Source organism: Labeo rohita, chromosome 2 (genome assembly GCF_022985175.1).
Source record: "Labeo rohita strain BAU-BD-2019 chromosome 2, IGBB_LRoh.1.0, whole genome shotgun sequence".
In the NCBI taxonomy this organism is placed as follows: domain Eukaryota; kingdom Metazoa; phylum Chordata; class Actinopteri; order Cypriniformes; family Cyprinidae; genus Labeo; species Labeo rohita.
Window position 1 is genome coordinate 13,425,823 of NC_066870.1, and position 25,735 is coordinate 13,451,557.

Below are 25,735 nucleotides of genomic sequence, written 5' to 3' on the forward strand. Positions count from 1 at the left end.
GACAGTTCAAGTGATAGAACCTCACAGTTGAAGCCGTTTTATTATCTTCATTACTTACACAGTTACGTCTAATGTTTTGAAAAAACAGCTCTGGCACATTTGGCTGTGTTAATTGGAGCATTCACTTCTGCAATGTTGTATTCTGAGTAACTGCAGTGGATTAAGTGCTTGTATTGAGACAGTGTGATCTAAACACATTCGTAGATGGATTCTTTCTTCAGGATGTCTAATGTTCACAGCAGTTTCAGCAGGTGGAACATCTCCTTGATATAGGCATTTGATAAAGTGAAGATTATAAGTTATAAGTTATCCAAAAACACAACATGGGTTATTCTCTTCTTCTTCTTCTTCTTCTTCTTCTTCTTCTTCTTCTTCTTCTTCTTCGATATGATCCTCTGTTTCCTCACATGGATGGGTTGTTTCAGCACACATCTGCTTTGAGAAAACTGTACTTGTATGTTATGGTTTTAAGAATCTTATCACAAATTTAATGCTCCTGGTGAACACCACATAAAACACCTGGGATGTCAAATATGTGTGATCCTTTTTAGTTAGCTTCAGGCAAGGGCCGCTGAGCACCAGTCAAAGCTGCCATGGTCAATTCAGTGGGCTGTAATAGCAGGAAAATTCTTCCCCTGCACTGTCTGATGGTCACATAATACTGTTATTTGCCACTACCGCGTCACATTATTTTTCATGATTCAAAAAACCTCAGATTAAATTAATATTGTGTTATATTTTAGACACAGTATTGCCTGTTTTTGCCAGTTTTGCCATTCATAAAAAGAGCAGTTTACTTTGAATGACCCAATTACTTATTAAAAAATAAATAAATAAATAAAAGAATAATAATTAAAGGGTTAGTTCAGCCAAAAAAAATGAAAGAAAGAAGAAAAAAGAGAAATTACATGAAAAAAAGCTGAATTTCTTAAGCTACTTTTTGTAATATTTTTAATGTTTTTCTCATGTAACACAATAATGGCTTTAAATTATCTTTTGTAATTAATTTCTCAGCCAAATTAATTTGCAATTAATATGCATAATTAACTAGTTTAGTTAATTAATTAATTTTTTTTAAATTTATATTTAATGAAAGAATTATTATTAGTAGTAGAAGTAGTAGCAGTAGTAATAGTATCAAGTATTATAAATATATTATTCATGTCAAAAGGCTTATTAATCACATAGCATTTACAGTGCCTTGCCAAAGTATTCATACCCCCTTTTTTTCATGTTTTGTTATGTTGCAGCCTTATGTTAAACTGCTTTAAATTACTTTTTTCCAACATCAGTCTACACTCCATACACCATAATGACAAAGCACAAAACAGGTTTGTAACAACTTTTATTATTTATAAAAAAAACTTTTATATTTATTAGAAATAAAAAACTGAAATGATTCCATTGCATAAGTATTCATACCCCTTTCCGGGACACTTAAAATTTAGCTCAGGAGCACTCATATTGCTTGTAGATGTTACTACACTTCGAGTGGAGTTAAACTGTGGCAAACTCATTTGAGTGAGTATCATTTGGAAAAGCACACACCTCTCAGAAAAGGTCTAACAGCTGAAAATACATATCAAAGCAAAAACCAAGCCATTTGGCCAAAATAACTGCCTGTAGCGTTCAGAAACAGGCTTGCGTCAGGGCACAGATCTGGGGAAGAGTTCAGAAAAAAATTCTGCTGCATTGAAGGTTCACAGAAGCATGTAGCCTCCATTATCCATAATGGAAGGGGCTTGGAACAACTAGGACTCTTCCTAGAGCTGGCCTCCTGGCCAAACTGAGCAATTGATGGAGAAGGGCTTTGGTTAGACTGGTGACCAAGAAGCTGATGGTCACTCTAGTTCCATGATCATATATGCAGATGGGAGAAACTTATGGAAGGACAAACATCACTGTAACACTCCACCAATTCGGTCTTTGTGGCGGTGTGGCCAAACTCAATCCTCTCCTCAGTGAAGACACATGAAACTCCACTTGGAATTTCTAAAAAAGCACCTAAAGGACCCTCAGACTGTGAGAAACAAGATTCTCTGGTCTGATGAACCTCAATTCTAAGCATCATGTTTGAAGAAAACCAGGCACTGCTGATCATCTGAAGAGTATCATCCCAAAACTAAAGTGTGCTTGTAGCAGCCTCATGCTGTGGGGCTGTTTTTCAGTGTCAGGGACTGAGGGACTCATCAGAGTAGAAGGAAAGCTCAACACAGCAAAATGTAGAGATAGTCTTCATAAAAACCCAATCCAGAGCATTCAGAACCTCAGACTGGGCAGAAGGTTCACCTTCCAAAAGGACAATGACCCTAAGCACACAGCAAGAGTGGCTTATAGACAACTCTCTGAATGTCCTTGAGTGGCCCAGCCACAGCCTTGGCTTAAACGCAATCAAATATTTCTGGAGAAACCTGAAAATGTCTGACAGAGCTTGAGGGGTGAAGAGGTGAGGTGAAGAATGGCTGATAATTTCCAAATGCAGATGTGCATAGCTTGTCGTTTTTATCATACCCAAAAAGACTTGAAGTTGTGAAGGTGCTTCAACTAAGTACTGAGTTAAGAATATGAATACTTATGCAATGTACTTATTTAAGTGTTTTATTTTTAATACATTTGCAAAGTTGTCACAAATCAGTTTTTTGCTTTGTCATTTTGGTGTATGGAGTGTAAACTGATGTGGGAAAAAAGTAATTTAAAGCAGTTAAACATAAGGCTACAACAGCAACAAAATGTGAAAAAATTAAGGGGTATGAATACTTTTGCTGTAGCTTTTATACAGCATACAAAAGCAAAGGCAAAAAACTTAGGTTAGTAACAGAGGAGCCGTGCAGTTCAATCTAGAGGCATAGATCTCCATAAACTTCTCCAATACATGTAAAACAACTGTTTTTACGGTCTACTTTAAGACTGGGCACCTGGCAGTATTAAAAACAACAAGTTTATAGACTGGATACTAAGGAGCTGTTTTATGCTAGAAGAAACCCCCAGCCTTAGTCTAAGGCTTCAGGTGGAATTTATGTTGTTCCCCAGCCTTATTAACCACCATACACTGAGGCTCTAGAGTAAGAAATGGCCTCAGATGATCTCCTTTTCTGTCACTGGTTAGTGTGACTGCCTCTGATTTATTTATTTTTTCTTTGGAATTATGTACACAAATGCAACATGCAAAATAAAACCAGGAACATATTTTAGGAAGAGTGCCAATTTTGATTCTGTTTTGTTTTTACAGGTTTGCCAAAAATGCTGGTCATCAGAGACTATTTTGGGGTTCCCAGTCCTCCGGGCGGACCGCCTCTGAATGCTCAGACTGGTGATGTCATAGAGGTCATCTGTGCCGATCCTCACAGATCCTGGTGGCAGGTCAGATAAAGTACAAGACTATTAATACACCAGAAATTGTGTTCTGTGGTGTCACAGGACCCTAAAGCTTGATCACAATATCACAACATATATTACAGGAAATAGGGCACACATAACCTTTTCTACAGATATGTCTTGTGACATTTCATCCAAATGATAAATGCAATAACCAGTATTTCCATAGCTAACAGGCTGTTGGCCCATTTGAGTAAAATATAAATTACAAAGTATATATTTTTGTCTCCTTTCTTTGAGTGGATTCTCTTCTACTTCTTCTACTTCTCTCTTCTGATGATGAAGTCCTGAAAGTAAAAGAGAATCCAATCAAACAAAGTATATATAATTTGTCATTTATTTATTGAGAAGTGTTACATGTCTCTGAGTAGTAAAAGTATGTGAATCTTTGCTTTTTAAGTATCAGGTGTGACCCCTTCTTGCAGCAATAACTGCAGCTATTTTTTTTTTTTTTTTGTAACTGCACAGTGCACAATGACCTGTAGGAATTTTAGTCCATTCCTCAGTACAATACCGCTTCAGCTCTGTGATTTTAGTCTCTGGGTCCTTCCACAAAATTTCAATTTGATTAAGGTCTTTGACTCAGACATTCCGAAACATTAACTTTGTTCTTCTTTAACCATTCTTTAGTAAAATTACTTCTGTGCTTGGGTCTGTGCATGACCCACTTTCTCTTGAGACTCAGTTCTCAGACAGATGTCCTGACATTGCCCTATAGAATTTGCTGGTGTAATTCAGAATTCATTTTTTCCATAAATGATGGCATGCCGTCCCTCCAACCCAGATGCAGCAAAACAGGCCCAAACCATGATCCCACCACCACCATGTTTCATAGACGGAATAAGGTTCTTATGCTGGAATGCAGGTTTTCTTTCTCCAAACATAATGTTTCTCATTAAACCAAAAAGTTCTATTTTGGTCACATTCATCCACAACATTTCTCCAGTAGCCCTTTTGCTTGTCCCCATGATCTAACAAAAAGCAGACAGGCAGCTGTGTTTTTTTTTTTTTTTTTGTACGGCAGTGGATTTCTTCTTGCAACTCCAGTGTTCTCCTGATGGTGGACTCATGAACATTAACATTAGCCAATGTGAGAAAGGTCTTCAGTTGCTTAGACGTTACCCTGGGGTCCTTCGCAACCTCACATACTAATACACGTCTTGCTTTGGAGTGATCTTTGTTGATGGACTACTCCTGGGGAGGATAACGGTGGACTTGAATTTGCTTCATTTGTACACAGTCTGACTGCGGATTTGTGGAGTCCAAACTCGTTAGAGACTGTTTTGTAACCTTTTCCAGACTGATGAGAAACAATAAATCTTTTTCTGAGGTCTTCAGAGATCACCTTTGTTCATGCCATGATTCACTTTCACAAACATGATCAGACTTTGATAGATCTCTGTTCTTTAAAAAAAAAACAGGGCATGCACTGACACTTGATAGTCATCCCACTGATTGAAAACACCTCTGAACAGATGGACTCTAACTTCACCTTCAAATTAACTGCTAATCCTAGAGATTCACATACTTCTGCCACTCACAGGTACATGCAGTTTTATGCGGAAGTTTGGGAACCCCTTGCAGAATCTGTACAAATGTGAATAATTTTAACAAAATAAGAGAGATGCATGTTATTTTTTATTTAGTACTGTCCTGAGTAAGATATTTTTCATAAAAGATTTTTACATGTAGTCCACAAGACCAAACATAGCTAAATTATTAAAATAACCCCCTTCAAAAGTTTGGGAGCCCTTGGTTCTTAATACTGTGTGTGGTTACCTGGATGATCTATGACTGTTTTTTTTTTGTTTTGTTTTGTTTTGTTTTGTGGTGGTTGTTCGTGAGTCCCTTGTTTGTTCTGAATAGTTAAACTGAGCACAGCATTCACTGATGCTCCAGAAGGAAACACGATGCATTAAGTTGCCCGGGGCTGAAAACTTTTGAACTATCTTTTCTTATTTTGTTGAAATACAATTTTTTTCCATTTAGTACTGCCCTTCGGAAGCAACAAAATATACTTGCATGTTTCCCGGAAGACAAATTAAGTGCAATTTACCTTGATCTTCAAATTCAAAAAGTTTTTTTGAAGAATAGTGCTCAGTTTAACTGTTTAGAACAAACAAGGGACTCATACACACAGTATTAAGAACCAAGGTTCCCAAACTTTTGAAGGGGGTTATTTTAATAATTTCAGCTAATTTTTGGTCTTGGGGACTATATGTAAACATCTTTTATGTAAAATATCTTACTCAGGACAGTACTAAATAAAAAAATAACATGGATTTTGTATCATCCCTGAAAATTCAAATTTTCATAGATTCTGCAAGGGTTTCCCAAACTTTCACATTAAACTGTATGTATTATTAAATCATTTACCTGAATAAATAGATGACAAACTATTATTTCCAACTTATCTGTTTGATTGGGTTCTCACTGTCAACTTTCAGCACTTGTAGAAAATGAAAAATGAGAAAATCGAATGATCTTTTGGATTTTATTTATGCAGAAATATAGAAAGTCCGGTAACACTATACAATAAGATTCATTAGCTAACATTAGTTAACTACATTAGTTAACATGAAATAAGAATCTAACTTCTACAGAAATACATCTACAGAATTTAATAATTTTAGTTAATGTTAATTTCAGCATTTACCAATGCATTATTAAAATCACAATTTGTGTTTGTTAACATTAGTTAATGCACTGTGAACTAACATGAACCTGTATTTTTAATAATTAACATTAAGGAAGATTAATAAATAGTGTAATGTATTGTTCATTGTTCATTCATGTAATACATTAATGTTAACAAATGACACCTTATTGTAAAGTGTTACTGAAAATTCTAAGGGGTTCACAAACTTTCAAGCAGCATATGCTCATTTTATAATATTTATAGTTATTGTTGTTGTCTGTAAGCCTAGTATAAGAAACAACTTGACAAAATAATCAATTATTAATGTGTTCAATTGTTTTGTTAATTAATATTAATCTGTACTCACAGCGCTATATGTTTTTAACCCTCTGGGGTCTGAGGAGGTTTTGGGGCCCTGGAGAAGTTTTGACATGCTTTGGCATTAGTGTTTTTTTCAGTATCTTAAAGGGGTCATCGGATGCCTGTTTTCCACAAGTTGATATGATTCTTTAGGGTCTTAATGAAAAGTCTATGATATACTTTGGTTAAAAAAGTCTCAATGTAGTATAAAACAACACCTTTTTTACCTTGCCAAAATCAGCTCTGCAAAAATCTCCTGTTCAGGTCGAGGTTGCTTTAAATGTTAATGAGCTCTGCTCGCCCCGCCCCTCTCTTCTCGCTGTGGAGTGACGAGCCTGTTTACTTTAGCCACATTTATCCGCGTTTAGCCACTGAACTTCCTAACTAGCACGTTATTAGGAAAGGCGATCACAAAGATTAATAAAAAAAAACCTTATACTCACTTCTGCTGTAAGTGAAGCTGGATCACGAATGATTCGCACGAACATAGATGGATATATGAAGATCGGGAGGCGCATTCCCTTCACAAACAAACATAATCCACTGCATCTTCAGTGGCTCAGATGTCGGGAGTAAATGACGACCACTACGTTCATTATTACATCCAGCAACACAACACCTCAATCGCTCAATCGGAGACATTCTTGTCTAACTTACATCCTTGCTCCGGCATCGAAACAATGGAGGTCGGACTGTTACAGGCGGGTTTTAAGGCGGGTCTTAGGTAAGACGCTTATGTCAATTAACTATTGTGGGAGCGGCCTCTGTCAGTGAGACGCCACACCGACAGGCATCTGAGAATGACTCGATTTGAAAAAGGGAATATTATTTTTACAGATTCATTTAAAACCACTGCATGGATTTTTATCATTATAGGGTAGATTTGTACATACACTGACAACACACATTAATGTTCAGACAACATGTAAAAGTGAACTTTGCATCCGATGACCCCTTTAAAAGCATATTGTTGGCTAAAGTCTGATTACACTGTAATCAGCACAAACTGTGGTTCAATAATATGTGAGCAGCATGAATGCACACATTTGTTTTGAGAAAACAACGTTTATGTGCGGTTAGTGAAAAACTATTTTCGAGTCACTAAAAAAAGGCCTAATTATGTTTAGTATTTGATTATCATTGAGCAGATATGCTACTGTAAATACAAACACATCTGTACTCAAGTTTAGTACAATATACAAGCGTATAAACTAAATAGTGATTGGAAACTTTCTTATTTTCACATTGCTTTCTAATATGAACTGATACTTAAATGAGCCATCAGATATAGTGACTACAGAGCACAGTCTTTGTTCAGGCATGTTTCGGCATTGCAGTTTTGTCTCAGGCTTATTGTCACAGACTGTTCCTGTGTTATTTATTTCTGGCTCGTGCCGGGCTGTTGTGGCTCTTTTTCTCTATGGTTTATGGTGGCACTAAAACCTCATCTTCCTCCTGGTGTTGCTCCAATCTGGCCGACGCGTCTCAAACAGCTCGGCAGGGAATAGACACTTAGCGAGATTTCCCATGCTTTATGCTGGGCCATTTCTGCCTGATAGCACATACCGAGGTTAAATAAAAAAAAAAGCCTACAGCTCAAAAATGGATGCCAAGAGAATCACCGAGCCAACAGACTGCGACAGGCAGTGGCTAGACGTGCGTGTCAGCCGTGGTTCTCCACGCACTAGGCAGGTCATAGAGGGGAGCGAGAAGCGCCACTGTTGAATGATAATGCACATCACTGGTTTATTTTATCTTGTGTGAAACGACACTTAACTCTTAATAAGGCTACTAAATCTTCAGGGTCCCATGACACCAAAGAATGGAATTACAGAGCACTAAGCATCCATCTCCCATGTTACTGGAAGACAATTATCTCTGTCCCGTTGCCAGAACAGTGCAATCGATCACTGTAATTTAATTTGATCCTTTAGGCTGCCAACTGTTTACTCTAATGGGGTAATAAGTTTAATCTTTATCATACGCTTATCTGTGGCGTAACAAATATAAAGGGCTTTCAAAAGCAACGGCGAAACATTATTAAGCCGAATAAATCATGAATACAGTTCCAGTTTGGGGCTTCAATCTAATTTGTGGTCGAGGTGCATTTTTCTGAAATTCATTTCATACTTGTTAAAGATGATCTTAAAGGGAGCCAGGAAAGAAAAATATATATTTCGCAGGGTATAGTTGTTTTAGAAGAGGCTCGTTATGCTCTCAGTCAAACCTTCAGTCAAACTCGCAATCGATCATAGTCTGCTAAATTTTGGCATCTGGTTCCATCGCGTTCACAGCGCATTATAACCTCCCAGCTGTTGTTTCAGACTGAGACGGGGGGAATTGTCGGTTTTTATCCAAAAATTTACAGATAATTGTGGCTGAAGCCATGCAAGAAATGAGCCTATTTTAAAACTGGCATCCGGCCTGCGATTGCTCAATACAATCTATCGCGCGAGGACATAATACGAAACTCGGGTCTAATGTAATTCATAAATCCAAATACGCTCAGAGCAGCAATATCAAACAATGGCTTATTGGCGAGTGTCGTGATTCACGATGTTCTGCCGTGGAAGCTGTATTATTATTCAGCATTAGATGATGCTTTCATTCTGATGCGTAACGGAGTTTAACCGTGGGTAGGGGCTGAACAGTAATTAACTGTGGCTCTAAATGAGATTCACTGCTTGTTGTGAGCTAATTGTCTTAGATTTATTAAAGCAAAGAGGAGGGGGGGGGGTGAATCGCCTCAAGGCAAATATAATGCAATTAACAACCACACGTTCTGGCAGGGCAAAATCCTGACAACGCAAGAGACTGGCTTCTTTCCAAGTGATGCAGTCAGGCCCTGCCCATGTGTAAGTATGTATATTAGTATGACTTGCATAATCATTTTAATGCTGTTGATTTGTATTTGTGTGTACTATATACAGTAAGTTGGCATCCATAAGTTTTTAATATTTATTGAATGTTTCTTAAATATTTCTAAAATAGGTCTCTTATGCTCACAAAGGCTGCATTTTTTGATAAAAAATACAGTAATAGTCTTTAGTGTGATAGTGTCATTCTGATATGCTAATTTGGTTCTCAATTAATTAAATGATTCATTAATAATGGTCCTTATTAATGTTGAAAATGTTTTTGCTGCTTAATATATAGATTAACGAGACACACTTACAATAATTAATACATTACAATATCTGGATTGATACCTGCCTGATAATAAATATATAATTATATTGAGATATAGACAACATATATTCAGATTTACATTTTTATATATTTGGGATTTATAAATATACACTAACAGTCAAAAGATTTTTTGATGTTTAAAGAAGTCTCTTCTGCTCACCAAGCCTGCATTTATTTGATCCAAAGTACAACAAAAAATATTTATTATTATTATTATTATCATCATCATCAGTATTTAAAACAGTCAGCTGTTTTCAACATAATAATAATAATAATAATAATAAATGTTTTTTTGAGCAGCAAATCAATATATTAGAATGATTTTTAAAGGATCATGTGACTGGAGTAACGATGCTAAAAATTCAGCTTTGAAATTCCATTTTAAAATGTATTCAAATAGAAAACAGTTCATTTGAACAGTAAAAATATTTTACAATTTTACTGTTTTTGCTGTACTTTGGATCAAATAAATGCATACTTGGTGAGCAGAAGAGACTTCTTTAAAAACATTAAAACTCTAACTGTTCAAAATCTTTTGACTGGTAGTGTAGATTCCAATGTACAATTACATTTTTAGAATTAAAACTGTATATTCATGATTTACATTTATATATTCAGACTTACATCTACATATTGCAATATACATTTACATATTCAGACTTATAACTATATTCAGATTTACATCTATTTATTCACAATTTACATTTATATATTCAGATTTATAGATATGTACTCCGATTTACTTACATATATTCAGATTTACAAGTATGTATTATTCACAATTTATGTTTATATATTCTGATTTGTATCTGTATATTCAGACTTAATAAATAATTCTGATGTACTTCTATATATTGAGAATTTACTTTTATATATTCAGATAATAAAACTAATAACTGTTAACAAAATGTATTTAGTTTCAGCATAAAACTTAAAAACAAAATGTTTATATATGTGACCCTGGATCACAAAACCAGTCTTAGTTAGCATGGGTATATTTGTTGGAATAGCCAAAAATACATTGTATGGGTCAAAAGAATCGATTTTTCTTTTATGCCAAAAATCATTAGGATATTAAGTAAAGATCATGTTCCATGAAGATATTTTGTACATTTCCTACTATAAATATATAAAAATTAATTTTTGCAATTTGCATATATGCATTGTTAAGAACTTAATTTGGACAACTTTAAAAGGGATTTTCTCAATATTTGTATTTTTTTGCACTCTCAGATTCCAGATTTTTAAATAGTTGTATCTCGGCCAAATATTGTACTATGATACAAACCATACATCAGCGGAAAGCTTATTTATTCAGCTTTCAGATGATTTAAATCAATTCTTAAATCTCCAAATATATTATTATATTGAGATAATACATATTATCTTAAAAATCTCAAATCTCAAAAAATGTACCATTTTGACTGGTTTTGTGGTCCAGGGTCACATATAATGAAAAACATAAATGGGCATTGTAGTGTATATATGTATCACATTGTTTATAATATTCCTCATCCTCAGGTACCAAGGACAGTTGACTATTCAGCTCAACCTTGGTATGTCTCAACTGTAATTGTTTAACCATATTTATTCCAGTATCCACATGACAGAAAATAACCTGCATGACTGTATATGCAGAGTGTTATTGTTTTGGTTTTAACCATGTGCACGTTGGCTCTTGTGAGCAGGTTCGCCGGGCCCATGGAGAGGCACCACGCAGAGTCTGAGCTCATGGAGAGAGAGAACAGCACCTACCTGGTGCGATACAGGAGCCGGGAGAGCAGAGAGTATGCTCTCAGCATCAAGTACGTCTAGCTATTATCCCACTTTGTATATTTGAGCCAGTGTGTTTTTATTGTGCATAAAACTGGCGTAACGGATGGTTGGCGAGGGCCTTGCACGGACGTCCTTTTGCATGCAAACCTTCTCCGTTGGAGCTCAATGCATTATGCATCTTGGGATTTGCATACAACTTAATGTGTAGTATGATCACACTACATACTTACTGTGGGCTGCAGAAGATTTAATAGTTGCGTGTCTCATGTTTAAAACAAAACACAAGGTCTCTGTAAAAATATTTTATTCTATTTAAGGGCGTTGCAATAGGTCCTCAGGGTGTTTTAACTGTGGTCAGAAACTGACTGCACTATTCCACATCCCTAAGTTATAGTTAGTTCTGTCCACAACAAGGTCACGTTTAACTTTTAAAGAGGATTGTGGTTTTTACATCTGGTTTAAGGTTATGGAATAACCTGCCAATGAACACATCTTTCGTGACATCTTTAGAGCCAGCATTTATAGGAATAGTTTATCCAAAAATGGAAATTCTGTCGTCATTCAACACACTTCACTTCAACACACACACTTCAATTTGTCTTGACTCTTGTTTGTCAGCACATTCCTAAGGAACACTTCTTTTAGATGGCTGACACTGAAGTGGAAGTACAGTATTGACCTTCTTTGAATGTTTACAGTATTTCTCTGCCATCTGCAGGTACAACAACGATGTGAAGCACATTAAGATCCTCACTAAGGAGGGCTGCTTCTACATAGCTGAAAGCAGGACATTCAAGACTGTATTAGTAAGTGGGTTTGAGTTGCACAGAAGCAATGGTCTTCATCATCATTTGCTTAATTTATCATCACCGTATGAATACATATGTAGGGTGCTATAATTTAGTGTCGCTAGCTGTGCTGCAGAGACCTGAGCTTTTTTTATCGGAAACCAGAACATGTGCTGATCTGCATATTTCTGTATTTCATTAGCATAATTAATATTGTGAGCACAACTATTAATCCATCAGAGTCATCAATACTACTGCAACCTTGTTACGTTTTTTTTTCACTAATAAAAGATACTGTAGTGACAGCATGTAACAAGGAAAGCGTTGATGTATACAATAGTACTGAATGATTATTAATTCATATATCATTGTACTCCAGGGTATGTCAAAGAAATACATAGTATTACCATGGTGCACATCCATAAAAAAATTTGTAAGAACATCTATAAGCAATTGTAGCTGTTCCATTAAGATAAAATATGGCGGGGTTTCCCAACTGCAGTTGTAAGAAAGGTAATAATGAATTAACTGCAAAATCTAAATGGAATTTACCCATTAACCAAGAAAAAAGAGAAACGTGAATGTGAATGTGCTGTTAAAATGAAAAATGAACTTAAAATTACAGGAGGACTTCAGGTTTTATGTTAAAGGGATTCAGCTGGCAAAGCATTTTGGGAATCCCTGAAATAAGCTTTTTAAACTTCTGATGTTTCTGTCCAGGAACTGGTTGAGTATTACAGACAGCACTCTTTGAAAGAGGGTTTCCGTACTCTGGACACTAATCTGCAGGTGCCCTATAAGGAGCTTGGTAGTGGACTCAGACCTCCTGGTGAGTATTGTACATCTTGTTTAGATTCACTCTGACATTAGTTGTATCATATGATGACATTAGTTAGGCCTTGTTCAGACTTTTTCGCTCAGGTTTTTTGGATATCCAGATATTATCCAGATGAGTTTTTTAAAGTTTGAACAGGAAAAACCACACGAAATCTGATATTTCCAAATTTGATTCAAACCGCATATGGGGGTGGTTTGAAATGTGATTCCAGTCAGATTTTTACAGATGCATCTCAGTCTGGGTGCTCTGGCTGCTCAAATCGGATTTCAAATACTCTTTTGCATTACTTTTAATACTGTGTTGTTACCTGAATGAGCCACAGCTGTGTGTTTTTTTTTTTTTTTTTTTTTTAGTGATAGTTGTTCATGAGTCCCTTGTTTGTCCTGAACAGTTAAACTGCCAGCTGTTCTTCAGGTACCACAAATTCTTTGGTTTTTCAGCATTTTTGTGTATTTGAACCCTTTTCCAACAATGACTGAATTAAGATGTGTACATTATTCTTATTATGCCTAAATATCATACTTTTTTTCATTTAGCACTGCCCTTCAGAAGCTAAATTTACTAGAGGTCGATCGATGTATCGGTTTTGTAGATTAATCGGCACCGATAGTTGATTGGCTATTAGTTATCGGCAAAAATTCATGCCGATAGTTTTTTCCGGGTTGGGTGCATTGCTGTAGTGGCTGAGAAGGTTGTCATTATACAGCAAAGTACCTATAGTCTTTGTTATCCACCTTATTTTTCAATGCGGAAGTAAGCTGTTTTCTGGTAATGTGTTAGAATGAAGTGCAGTAAACGGTAAAACAGTTTGCACTACAAACTAGTGTGTTCATAATTAAGATAATACATTAAAATAATATGGTAAGACACACCAGTTTGCAATATCAAGCAGCAAAACAAGCTTTTTGTGTAGCTAAAAATAGCTGCAAGTGGATGAGACCAGAAGGCCAGACACAAAAAATTTACAAATGGCTGCACCCACTCTTATGGGAAAAATAAGGTGGATACAGCACAAGAGCGGCCTCTAGTGGCGAAAATCACTGACAGCACATGCCGTTTGTTTAGACACGTGACACTGCGCGCTGCACAGAGCGGGACACTCTCGGATTTAAAACATTGACAACCAAACGGTGTGTACAGTATACCCGTTTGGTGATCAAATAAAGTCTTGTAGACCGCCGCTTGAATTGAACGCGACACGTCCGGTGTGTGCGATAGCGGATAGCTGCTAGTTCTTCTAGACGCGCACTGCACTTTTGACCGTTGTCTGACTAACGTATTTTTATATTTTGATTAGATAACCACAAATGTTCTAGAATAGAAGCAGTTAAATTGTGAAAGTACACAATATCCATATGTATGCAATTTCAATACTGTGGCCTTTGTGTAGGTATTTAAAGATGGCCATCTTCAGCTTGATTGTTGATGTAACGGTAACACTTTACAATATGAATCCATTTGTAACATTAAGATGGATAAAAGCTGTAGAATATAAGTATTGTTCCTTGTTAAAGTGTGTTAATTTCAGCATTTACTGATATATTTAAAAAATTTTAGTTGCTTTTGTTAACATTAATGAACAATGAACTAACTGTAATGATCAATATATAATTAATATTAATATTTTTATTCATTTACAAAGTATGGTTCAGTAGGCTACTTTTTTTTTTAAATAGTAGAGCACTATTTATTTTCCGTTCAGTGTCCATTTTAAAAACTATCGGTCGATTAATCAGTGTCGGCCAGTGTGGTCCAACCTAGTTATCGGTATCGGTAAAATCCAATATCGGTCGACAATTCTAAAAATTTTCACCCCCCTCGCCAGTCTCTCAGTCATCCTCAGTGTGAAAAGATGGATCTCAAAATCAAACAGTCATCATTGGAAAGGGTTCAAATAGACAAAAAACGCTGAAAAATGTAAGAATTTGTGGGACCTGAAGGATTTTTCTGAAGAGCAACTATCACTAAAAAAAAAAAAAAAAAAAAAAAAAAAAAAAAAAAACAGATAACAGCACAGTATTAAGAATCAGAACATTTTTAAAGTATGACTTTCGCTTGTGACTATATGTGAAATATCTTATTCAGGTCAGTACTAAATAAAAAATAACATGCATTTTGTATGAGCCCTCTTATTTTGGTAAATTAATAAACATTTTGCAAATTCTGCAAGGTGTTTTTAAACTTTTGACTTCAACTATATTTCCAGTGAGCCTGGGTAGCAGCAACTAACTGTTGCAATGTAGTGAAGTAAAAAGTGTGATACTATGCTTTGGAATGTAATGAAGTAGAAGATTGCCATAATAAAAACGTTTAGATAAAGCACAGATACAAATACAAGTAGGCTACAAATACTTGCACATGTGCAAATACATTATTACTGGCCTTACTGTATAAACAAACATACAAAAACATTCCTCTGTACATTATTCGTTTTTAGCAGAACTGACATGTTAATTTGTACTGACAATACTGTTTCAACAGTTACAGCCTGTTGCGTAATAACACAACGGCATCCAGCGGCGGGAGTGTCTACTAGCAGCCAATAGTACAGTGACCTGTCGACCTTCAGCCATTAAAATCACCGTCAGAGTGAAAGGGTCTTTAGACAGGTCCTTTTTTAATGCCAGGAGGCATAGCTGGCTCTCAGGATGTGTTTTTAAATGGAGACTAGCGTATGCGTCCTGACACGTCACAGACTCTTTTGATTAAATATAAAGGTTGAGTGAAATCACAGAGTGTGCATATACACATGTTGCTTTCATAGTGTATAAACGTACGTGTTTACTTCAGCTCTCATTGCCCAAGATGGCTCCTCAAAGAGACAGACAGATGCTGTGAAGCGAGTCATACGCACTCAGCACCTGGCAGCAGGAAAATGGCTGTTTGTGTCTGGCTCTGCAGCCGCTGCTGCAGGCGACGCGGCGAGAGAGAGGACTCGGCTAAACAAGACGCCAGCACTGCGCTCAAGTAGCACCGGCAATCTCTCTGACATGACATGACAGTTTGCTTTGAGTTACAGGAAAAAGCCATGATGGATGCTAAGCTCCCTCTCACCTGTAGGGACTTGGCTGCTTTTCTCTCTCACAGCTAAGAGAAAAAACAGTCCCAGCACTGAGAAATGAAAGGGCAACTAGTGGAGACACGAAAAGTCAGCTTTATTGAACAGAGAGAGACGTGTCACGTAGAAAAAGGCTTAGCGAATGAGTACGCCTCTGCTGATAGAAAGAACGGGATAGTGGGGATTGTGAATTAGGGATTTCGCTGTTCTATATGTCCTTTCTTCTTCAGCATTCTCGGCTTGTTAGAGGTGTTTATGTTCAACTGCCACTCTCAGTGACGCATCCTTTCACAAACCTCAGCAGAAAATCCGGGCCCTCGATGCATCCTGGGACAGCGCTCTCGCTGATGTGCCCCAAACCAAAACACGCACAAATACACCGACAGATCATTCGGCGTGTGGGCGCTGACACGTCTGCAGGCGTCGAGTTCTTGGTAAACACGTCGAACACAAAGGGAGATATCAGGGTTGTGTTTGATAAGCTAATGTGAAGTATGTTATTTACTAGACAGATATCGCATCGGTTTTCGCTCTGACTAAAGATATCGAAAGTGAGATTGGCGGCATGATTTCTGCAGGTGATTTCTGAGTGACAGTGTCACAGGCAAAAGTAGTTGGCTCGTCGCCCACTGCTTCGTTCCCCCCCAAAGGAGATGCAAAGCAGGCAGGCAAACATATTGTGGATTTGACGTTTGCTAGTTTACATATTAGAAAGTCCTGGATGCTCAGATGGGCGTTCAGATGGTAACAGGACTTGCGCTCTGTATGAACACAGCTGTGTCAGTGACAGGGCCAGGAGCACACACTCATGTGTTTTTGGCAGAAGCTAGCAGAAAACCTAGAGAAAATGTTGTACAAAATAAAAAAAAATCTTGACACTTACAGAAATGGGTCGCCCATGTAATTTCCAACCTGTATGATGTTTTTTTTTTTTTTCCCGGAACAGTGTTTTAGCTGCTTTTGCCCAAATAATGTAGTATTTGGTTCATAAAAGTAGTCCATATGGCTGAAGTAGTCCCAATTTTGATCTGTTCTGTCATCATTTATTCACCCTCATGTTGTTCCGAACCTGCATGACTTCTTCTGTGGAACTTGTGAAAAATGTATTTTTTGCCCATATAATAAAAGTGAATGGTGTCCAAAATAGGACTGTGCAATAAATAAAAGTCCATATTTGTAAAAAATTAAATAAAATAAATAAATAAAAAATCAATGGTACTCATAATAACCTTTAAAATAATTTTCTTTATTTAGCTTGTACAGTATCTTCTAGATGATCAGATGTGTGTCGCTAAAAAGTCTGCATATTTTGTGTCCGTAATCCGTAAAACATCACATAATTTATTATTATTACTATTTTAAGAAATATCATACAACCAGAATATTTTTGTCCATATTTTAATTTATTCAGTTATACCACAACAGTGTTTTAGTGCCATGTTAAAAAAAATCTAAGATTACGAGATTAAGTTTTAATATTTTGAGAATAAAGCCAAATTACGTCAGTCAGTTTTATAGTGAAATACAAACAATATGTCTATTTCAATGTGTTTTTCACACTTATTAATGTTGCATGACAGATCACTGTATTTGTATCAGTTTAAGCGCCATGTGAATCAGTCATCATTCTGATTACAGTGAGACATTTGTTTAATTAAATTAGGCTATAATGTTGTTTTCATTCATTCTGATGTTCAGTCACATTTAAATTGTGCTATAAACTTGAAATAAAGAGGAAAAACACATTTATAATTTGTATTTCACAATAAAACTTACAGAATTCGAAAGCTGAGCTGTGTTATATTAAAAGCAACAAAGCACAAAATTATTGCGATTACTAGGTGATGAATGGAAGACGTTAAATATTATTTCCAATCATTTACTATATTATACATGAATAAAACAGTTTGTAAATAGTCACTTATATACCTCAGAAAAGACAACAGTATAACTTATGTTAACAAGTTGGAGTCCACTTCAACCTATAGAATGTTTTATTGTTGTTTTTAATGAAATACATGTAAGGAATGAAAGATTGGATGCCACAGATGTTTTTGCAGAGTAGGTGGTGGAATTTTCATAAAGAAAACAGTATAATTTAATGAAACTAATGTCTCATTGTAATCAAAATTGATTCACATGAATACAACGATTTGTCCTGCGACATTAAAGAGCATAAAAAACACATTATTGCAAGACACATCGTTTGTGTTTCGCTATAAACCTGACAGATTTTGAAAGCGGAGACTTTGTTTTATATGTAAAAGTACCAAAAGCACAAAGCTTATTACTATTATTGGGTGGCTGGCACACTACAAATAGGCCTAATAAATGCAATCGAAGGCGTGAAATATTATTTCCAAACATGTCCCTGCAAGTATAACACATGGTATGATTTCTGCTAATAATCCCACATATACTCAGTATATTCGGGCTATATATTATAACTTTAATTGCTATGATTTAATTCTTGTAATTTCGACTTTATTCTTGAAACATTTCGTTTTCATTCTCTAAACATTTTGCCTTTATTCTCAAATTTAAATTTTTATTCTCAAAATATTACAACTGTATTCTCGTAATTTTAGTTTTTTTTTTATGTGGTACTAAAACACCACCATTGTATATAAGTTCTTTAAAAATAATAAAAATGCTTTAAAAATGTTTTTGAATTGTATTTTCATTTGATTACATTTCATAAGATGCATTAACTTGATCAAAATTAATAACAGTTTTAATAAATGCTGTTTTTTCCACTTTTATTCATCAAAGAATAATGAAAAAATGTATCACATTTCCACAAAAACACTGAGCTGCAAAGCTATTTTCAACTTTGATAATGTTTCTTGAGGACCAAATCACCATAATTATTACATTTTAAATAATAGATTAGGTTGTTAAAGTTTCATGAATTCATTTTGGACACACTAATTTGATGATAAACTTGTGGTGAATCATCATCACAACAATCCAGAAAAATAAATAAATAAATAAATACACAAAATGATTTCATGAGGCCCTAAATTAATAAGAATAGCTTATTCTGTGTAGTTTACATGTAAAGCTATGTTTACATTCATTCTTGAGGTCTAACAAACATGTGGAATGCATTTCCTTCCACATTAATGGTATGAAATGAATACTGTATGTTATGTAATGAATAATATATTTTTGCCAACATTGCGCAGCCATAGTCAAAAACAACAATAGACCTTATTAACTTTCATTTTATGTTCATCGAGACATTTTTCAATCATCTTGCGTTAATCTCAAGCAGAGTTATTCATTCGGCCAGTGCTGTGGGGAGTTCGTTATATCAGCTTGTTTATGTTTGTTTTGTTGAAAATGTCTCTGTTAAGATCTCTGGGTTTTTGTGTTCTTATTTTCTTTGCTCTGCCTCGGCTTGGATCCTAAGCTCCAGTGCTGTGTGGGCTTTCCATTTTGAGTCCCACCAGCTACAGTTTTGTTCCTCCCTCCCCCTCACCCTTCTGGTCAGGTACAGCTATCAGCCACCTGTCTTATTCATTTCCCCCTCCAGCCATCTCAGTCTCCTCTCCCTGTGTTTGTTTCAGCTCTCTCTGCAGTGTATGTGTGCTTTCTGAGAGCTGTGGAGAGAGTCGCTCGTCATTTTGTGTGTGAAAATGTCTGTGCATGATGCAATGCCATTTGTGCCGTTTTTACTCCAAATCTCCAATCATCTTGTTGCACGTTCACATTTTGTCCTACTTGGCATGTCTTGGTACATCTCAGTCTTGCTTTTTTTTGTAACAACCTGTTTTTGTCTCCTTCTCCCTTTAGTTTTGGCCCCACGAGTGCTTGGCATTGCACTGGCACGATGTGATTTCAGCTCCAGAGATACACGGGAACTCTCTCTGCAGGTGGGTGACCTGGTGAAGATCTATATCAAGTGTACCAACGGATGGTGGAAAGGTGAAGTCAATGGCCAGGTGAGGAAAAACACTCTTATACACCATTATTCACTTAAAGCTCCAGTTCTAAAACAGTTCTTCTAGAGGTTTTGGTGCTTTTATGTTTGTTTACATAGTGTGAAGTTTTTCTTCCAGCCTTGCACATCATTGAACTGAACTTTTGCCCTTCCATGTGAATCACAGTTCATGGTTGCTCAGAAGGGAAATGCTAGGCACACAGCAGCAAAAATGGTTGTCAGAGTGCTAAATCCAATTCTGTTCATACACAGTCGGTTATTAAGAACTGACAACAGAATTATATAACCAGCTAGGGGTGTGTGATATCATGGTTTTTGACAGTGGATGATTAAAATGTCTCCACAATCTGCTGTAGAAGAAGTATCATAGTATCAGTTGCAGTTCTGGCGCCTCTGTCTCAATGTACTGTACAACACGACATGCATTTACATCAAATGTTAACTAGGGTTGTGACGGTGGCAAATTTTTTCCACCGCTTTCCAAGAATTAATACAGTTGAATAAGAAAGTAGCCAAAATAAGAACGGTAAATATTAAACAAACATTCATTGCATAAATTCGTATCAACCTTGCCCAACCCTTGTACAACGGGTCATCAAAATCACCGGCCCGAGTACGACTGGAGCCCGAGTGTTTTCTCTCTCTTTCCCATTACACTGTTGCATCCATTAAAATAGCTCAGTTTTGTTTTTAATAGGAACGTGGTTATATTTCTTTTCGTTCTTTGTAAAGTTAATTTAGAAATATTTTTGGTTGTTAAATTAAGGTTTTTGCTTTTTAAAGCAACCAAGCGGCCAGAGGCAGGCAGTGAGTTGATCACAGCCTATGTTTGATCAATTTTGCCTTCTCAAATCATCACGACTTGCCTAAAATAAAATTTTCAAGCATATCACAATGTTATTTTAAACGTTTAACTTAGATAAATGCACACTATTATGCGCATACAATTGTTTGTTGGAGAGTGGAAGGTGTCAGCGCAATCACTTGCAAAAAATTTAAATATGCCGTAATCTTTGCTCATAAAAGTAAGCGTAATATATCATCCGGAACTGTAAGGGGTCTAATTTTATTTGCGTGCACTCACAATATCAACAAAACGTTGTGCTTTTGTAAAAATAATGAAAACAAACAAGATACGCTTTCTGATGTCTCGGTGTTGAACAGGAGCGCTGCACAAAAATGAAACAAAACTCAGCGAATACTTGCCTTACAGATAAATATATCTATAGAAAGCTTTAAATTATTACTTTAATACTTTAAAACAAAAAAATTCTAATTGAGAACAAAAACTCTTTCATTATAAAATACATAGAGATGCATTTCTCAAGGCGCGTCCAATGAGCAGATGGCAAGTCAGGATCATCATTTTTGCGACACTGGCTCAGAAAACACTAGTTTAATAATAATTCATTCAAGTGTCTCCTTATTTCCCCCCAACACATTCATGGTAATTACTTTTCCCGGAGCTTTGCGATCTTTAGCCTATTGTGTGCGTTTGAACGCGGATCTCTTCCAGCGGCTGCGAAGGCACTTGCACCTGCTGCTGCTGCCGGTGGGGACACTGAACACGGCCATGGCAGAATAATTGTTGCAGAAACACTGTATTTTATACTTGTTATAGATTGTGTGACATCACGTGCAGTACTGCCGGTGGCAACCCACCACCTCGGTGGCAAGGTTGTCATTGCGACCAACACAGCCCTAATGTTAACTCAGTGGTAGAATTACGCTCATGGGAAACTGAAAATCACAAAAGTACATTATTTGCATGTGCTTTAAAGTCTATTTCATTGGTGTGCTGTTCTGACATTTCTAAATACACGTACTGTAACTATAACAGCTACTGTACTGTTTATCTTTACCCATTTTGGCCTAAATATCTGCCATTCTTTTTATCAACTTGCAATAGTAAAACAAAGAATTATAAAATGGTGAATTGCGATTTTCTTGGAAGAAATCGTGATGTTTTTGCCATATCGCCCATTTCTATAAAGTCTAGAAGAATCTTAATTATCTTGCATTAGAGAATCTTGCATTAATAATTACTGTAAGAATGTTGTTCATGATACATAATGTACATACAATACTTATGATGAACCTTGATGTAAAGTGTTACCAACAGTTCTGTATTCTGTTATAGTTCCACATACAATCATTAGTCACATTAGTTAAAAAATATATATATTTTAATATATTGTCTATTATTTGATTTAAAAATTTTTAATGTTTTATATTTACACATTTACACTACTGTTCAGTCAGTTTAGAGAAATGAATAATTGTATCCAGCAAGGACGCAACTGATAAAAAATGACAGTAAGGCATTTATAATGTTACAAAATATTTCTGTTTCAAATAAACACTGTACTTTTGATCTTTCTTTTAAAAACCATGTACCATGGTTTTCACAAAAATATAAGAAAACACAACTGTTTTCATCACTGATAGTAATCAGAAATGTTTCACCAGATTAGCATATTAGAATTATTTCTAAAAGATCATATAACATTAAAGACTGGAGTAAAAGTTGCTAAAAATTCAACTTTACCATCACAGGAATAAATAAAAAAATTGAAATATATTACATTAGAAAACCATGATTTATATATTTTGCAATATTACTGTTTTACTGTATTATTGATCAAATAAATACAGCCTTGATGAGAGAGAATGTTAATTTTTTTCTAAACTTTAATGTATATAGTATATAATAGTAATGTATGTATTTATTCTAGAAATTTGCATTTTTTATTTGATATTTTAACTAATTTTAAATTAAATTAAAAATGATGCAGTAATGAATACAGTTACGAATCCCCTGTTTCAGGCCTATTGATTTAGATATGTTATATTGTATGAGTGGTACTCATGTTCATGGTAAAATGTTTTTTTTTTTAAACATACACTACAAGTCAAACGTTTTTGAACAGTAAGATTTTCAATGTTTTTTAAAGAAGTCGCTCACCAAGCCGGCATTTATTCGGTCCAAAATACAGCAAAAGCAGTAATATTGTGAAATATTTTTATTATTTAAAATAACTGCTTTCTATTTAAATGTATTGAATTTATCTATATGAATTATTTATTGTAAAATGATATTTATTCCTGTGATCAAAGCTACATTTTCAACATCATTACTCCAGTCTGTAGTGTCACATGATCCTTCAGAAACCATTCTAATATGCTGATTTGCTGTTCAAAAAATGTTTTATTATTATTATTGTTAGTGTTGTTGTTATCATGAATACATTTGAATACATTGAATACATTTTTTTTTTAGAATTCTTTGATGAATAGAAAGATCCAAAGATCAGCATTGATCTGAAATAAAAAGCTTTTGTAACATTATACACTATTGAGTCTATATATATATATATAGATATATGTATATATATACATATATATATACATATACATATACATATATATATGTATATATTAATCTTTTTTGGGAAAGAAGTTATAGAAATGAATACTTTTTTTTAGCAAGGATGCTTTAAATTTATCAAAAGTGATGATAAAGTAATTTATAATGTAACAAAGGATTTCTATTTCAGATAAATGCTGTTCTTCTGAACTTTCTATTCATCAAATACACCTGCAAAAAAATCTACTTAGCCGTTTTTAACACAGTAATAGTAAATGTTTTTGAGTAGCAAATCAGAATATTAGAATGATTTCTGAAGGATCGTGTGACTGGAGTAATGATGCCAAAAATTCTGCTTTGAAATCACAAAATAAATTACATTTTAAAATATATTCAAATAGAAAACACATTTTAAATAGTAAAAAAACTTCTGAATTGTACTGTTTTTGCTGTTCTTTGAATCAAATAAATGCAGACTTGGTAAGCAGAAGAGACTTCTTTAAAAAACATTAAAAATCTTTTGACTGGTAGTACACCCCAGATCCAAAAGCAATTGAATTATGGTTAGGACACAAGCAAATGACATGCATTACGGAGATGTGACACTGTGATTGACATTTGAGATTAGACTTTAGCCTCGCATTTCTATGCAATACAGCTGATCTTGACTCTCCAAGACACCTAAATCTTTCCTCAAGCCTTATTACATTCTCTTTTCTTCATTTCATATGCTCAAGTGCGTTTATAAGAGAGATGATTAACTGGAAGTGATGACAGAAGATGGCAGAATGACTCTTAATGATTCCTCTGCACATGTCATTATCAGATCTGACCCACACGAGCTCTCAAACCACTCACGGAGATGAAGAGATATGCTTCGTTAGTCTTCACTAATGTTTATTAATGCTGTTGATATTACAGGTGGGATGGTTCCCCTCAACTTACGTGGAGGAAGAGGAATGATCAGCGCAGGAAGTTATCCTCTCTATGCTGTGACAGTGATACAGTATGCCACTTGTTGGCTTCGGACAAGAAGCGAAATAGCAAACAGTACACCCTTATTTAAGCAAAGCACCACAAACACAGCAATTATCAGCCTCTTCTAATGGGATCCGGTGGACTGCGGTTGAGACCTGCAGTGTGATGCATCTGAGGCCCCGTCGGCTTTGACTGTTTAATTAGTTATGAATGTCCCTCGCTGCTCCACATTCAGGCCAGACATCTCTTTCTCTCACTCTTTTCCTCCCTCTCACCCTGTCACCTCCTGAAATCTTCACACAGGGCCTGTGGCCCCCCTCTCTCTGCCTGTTTAAAATTTAAACTCCATTTCTGCACTGTGCCGGACCTCCCGTAAACTCAAGAGTGGCACGCAGAGAGAAAAGCCCTGAGCTGGCCGTTTTTTCCCTCCACTCGGCGACCTTTACGCGGTGCTTTCAGCTCACCTTGTGCTATAATTGATGATTTCATTCGCCCGTCTGACTCGGCAAAGTTGGCTTGGGCGAGAAGGAGCGCCGTGCTGTCACGAAGCCTTCCTCCCTGCCTCCTCCTCTCCAGCCCTGATAACACTTAGCAGCGCTGCTCTCTCAGGGCGCTCGGAGCGCTGCGCGGTGACAGGAGGCCTGCCGTTCTGTGCGATATCCATCTTAGCCGGCCTAACGCGCTGCGCTGTGATCAGTCATCGCTCTGTCTGTTCCTGAACCTCAGGTGCTCCCAAGCAGAATGTTGGCACTGATTTTGGACTGAAGTCAATTTCTTCTCTTGTCATGCAACAGAATGGCTTGTTAATGCTGTAGCGTTTGGGGCTCTAAGGCTCCTAGACACTGCAAAAAAAAAGTTTGGCGAGGTTAAAGGAGAAGTCCACTTCCAAAACAAAGATTCATATAAAATGTACTCACCCCCTTGTCATCCAAGATGTTTAAGTCTTTCTTTCTTCAGTTGTGAAGAAATTATGTTTTTCTCCATATAATGGACTGATATGGTGCCACGGTTTTGAACTTCCAAAATGCAGTTTAAATGCGGCTTCAAACGATCCCAGCCGAGGAAGAAGGGTCTTATCTAGCGAAACGATCGGTTATTTTCATTTAAAAAATACAATTTAAATACTTTTTAATCTCAAACCCTCGTCTTGCCTTTCTCTCCATGAACTCTGTGTATTCTAGTTCAAGACAGTTAGGGTATGACGAAAAACTCTGATCGTATTTTCTCCCTCAACTTCAAAAATCATTTCAAAAACATCGCTGCAGAAGTACCGACCCAGTCTTTGCAAAGTGAACATGCAAAGAAGATCAAACACCCTTAACAAAAAAGGTAAAACAGTATAGGGCGATTTTGAAGTTGAGGGAGAACATGAGATGGGAGTTTTTCGACATACCCTAACTGTCATGAACCGGGACAAAAACA

General features: G+C 36.0%; 1 protein-coding gene across 2 annotated transcripts in view; it reads left to right on the plus strand.

Annotated features, from left to right (window-relative positions):
- Positions 1-25,246, plus strand: part of vav3b (vav 3 guanine nucleotide exchange factor b) — a 67,632-nt gene extending 42,386 nt beyond the window's left edge. Inside the window, exons 20-28 of one of the 2 annotated variants that reach the window (XM_051133853.1) lie at positions 3,230-3,360; positions 9,163-9,228; positions 11,084-11,118; positions 11,251-11,367; positions 12,057-12,144; positions 12,847-12,955; positions 19,438-19,518; positions 19,821-19,969; positions 24,257-25,246. In XM_051133853.1, coding sequence (XP_050989810.1) covers positions 3,230-3,360; positions 9,163-9,228; positions 11,084-11,118; positions 11,251-11,367; positions 12,057-12,144; positions 12,847-12,955; positions 19,438-19,518; positions 19,821-19,969; positions 24,257-24,298 — 818 coding nt within the window. In that variant the 3' untranslated portion in view covers positions 24,299-25,246. The remainder of the gene's footprint in view (positions 1-3,229; positions 3,361-9,162; positions 9,229-11,083; positions 11,119-11,250; positions 11,368-12,056; positions 12,145-12,846; positions 12,956-19,437; positions 19,519-19,820; positions 19,970-24,256) is intronic. The other variant, XM_051133861.1, reaches the window with a different exon arrangement.
- Positions 25,247-25,735: the final 489 nt, after the last annotated feature.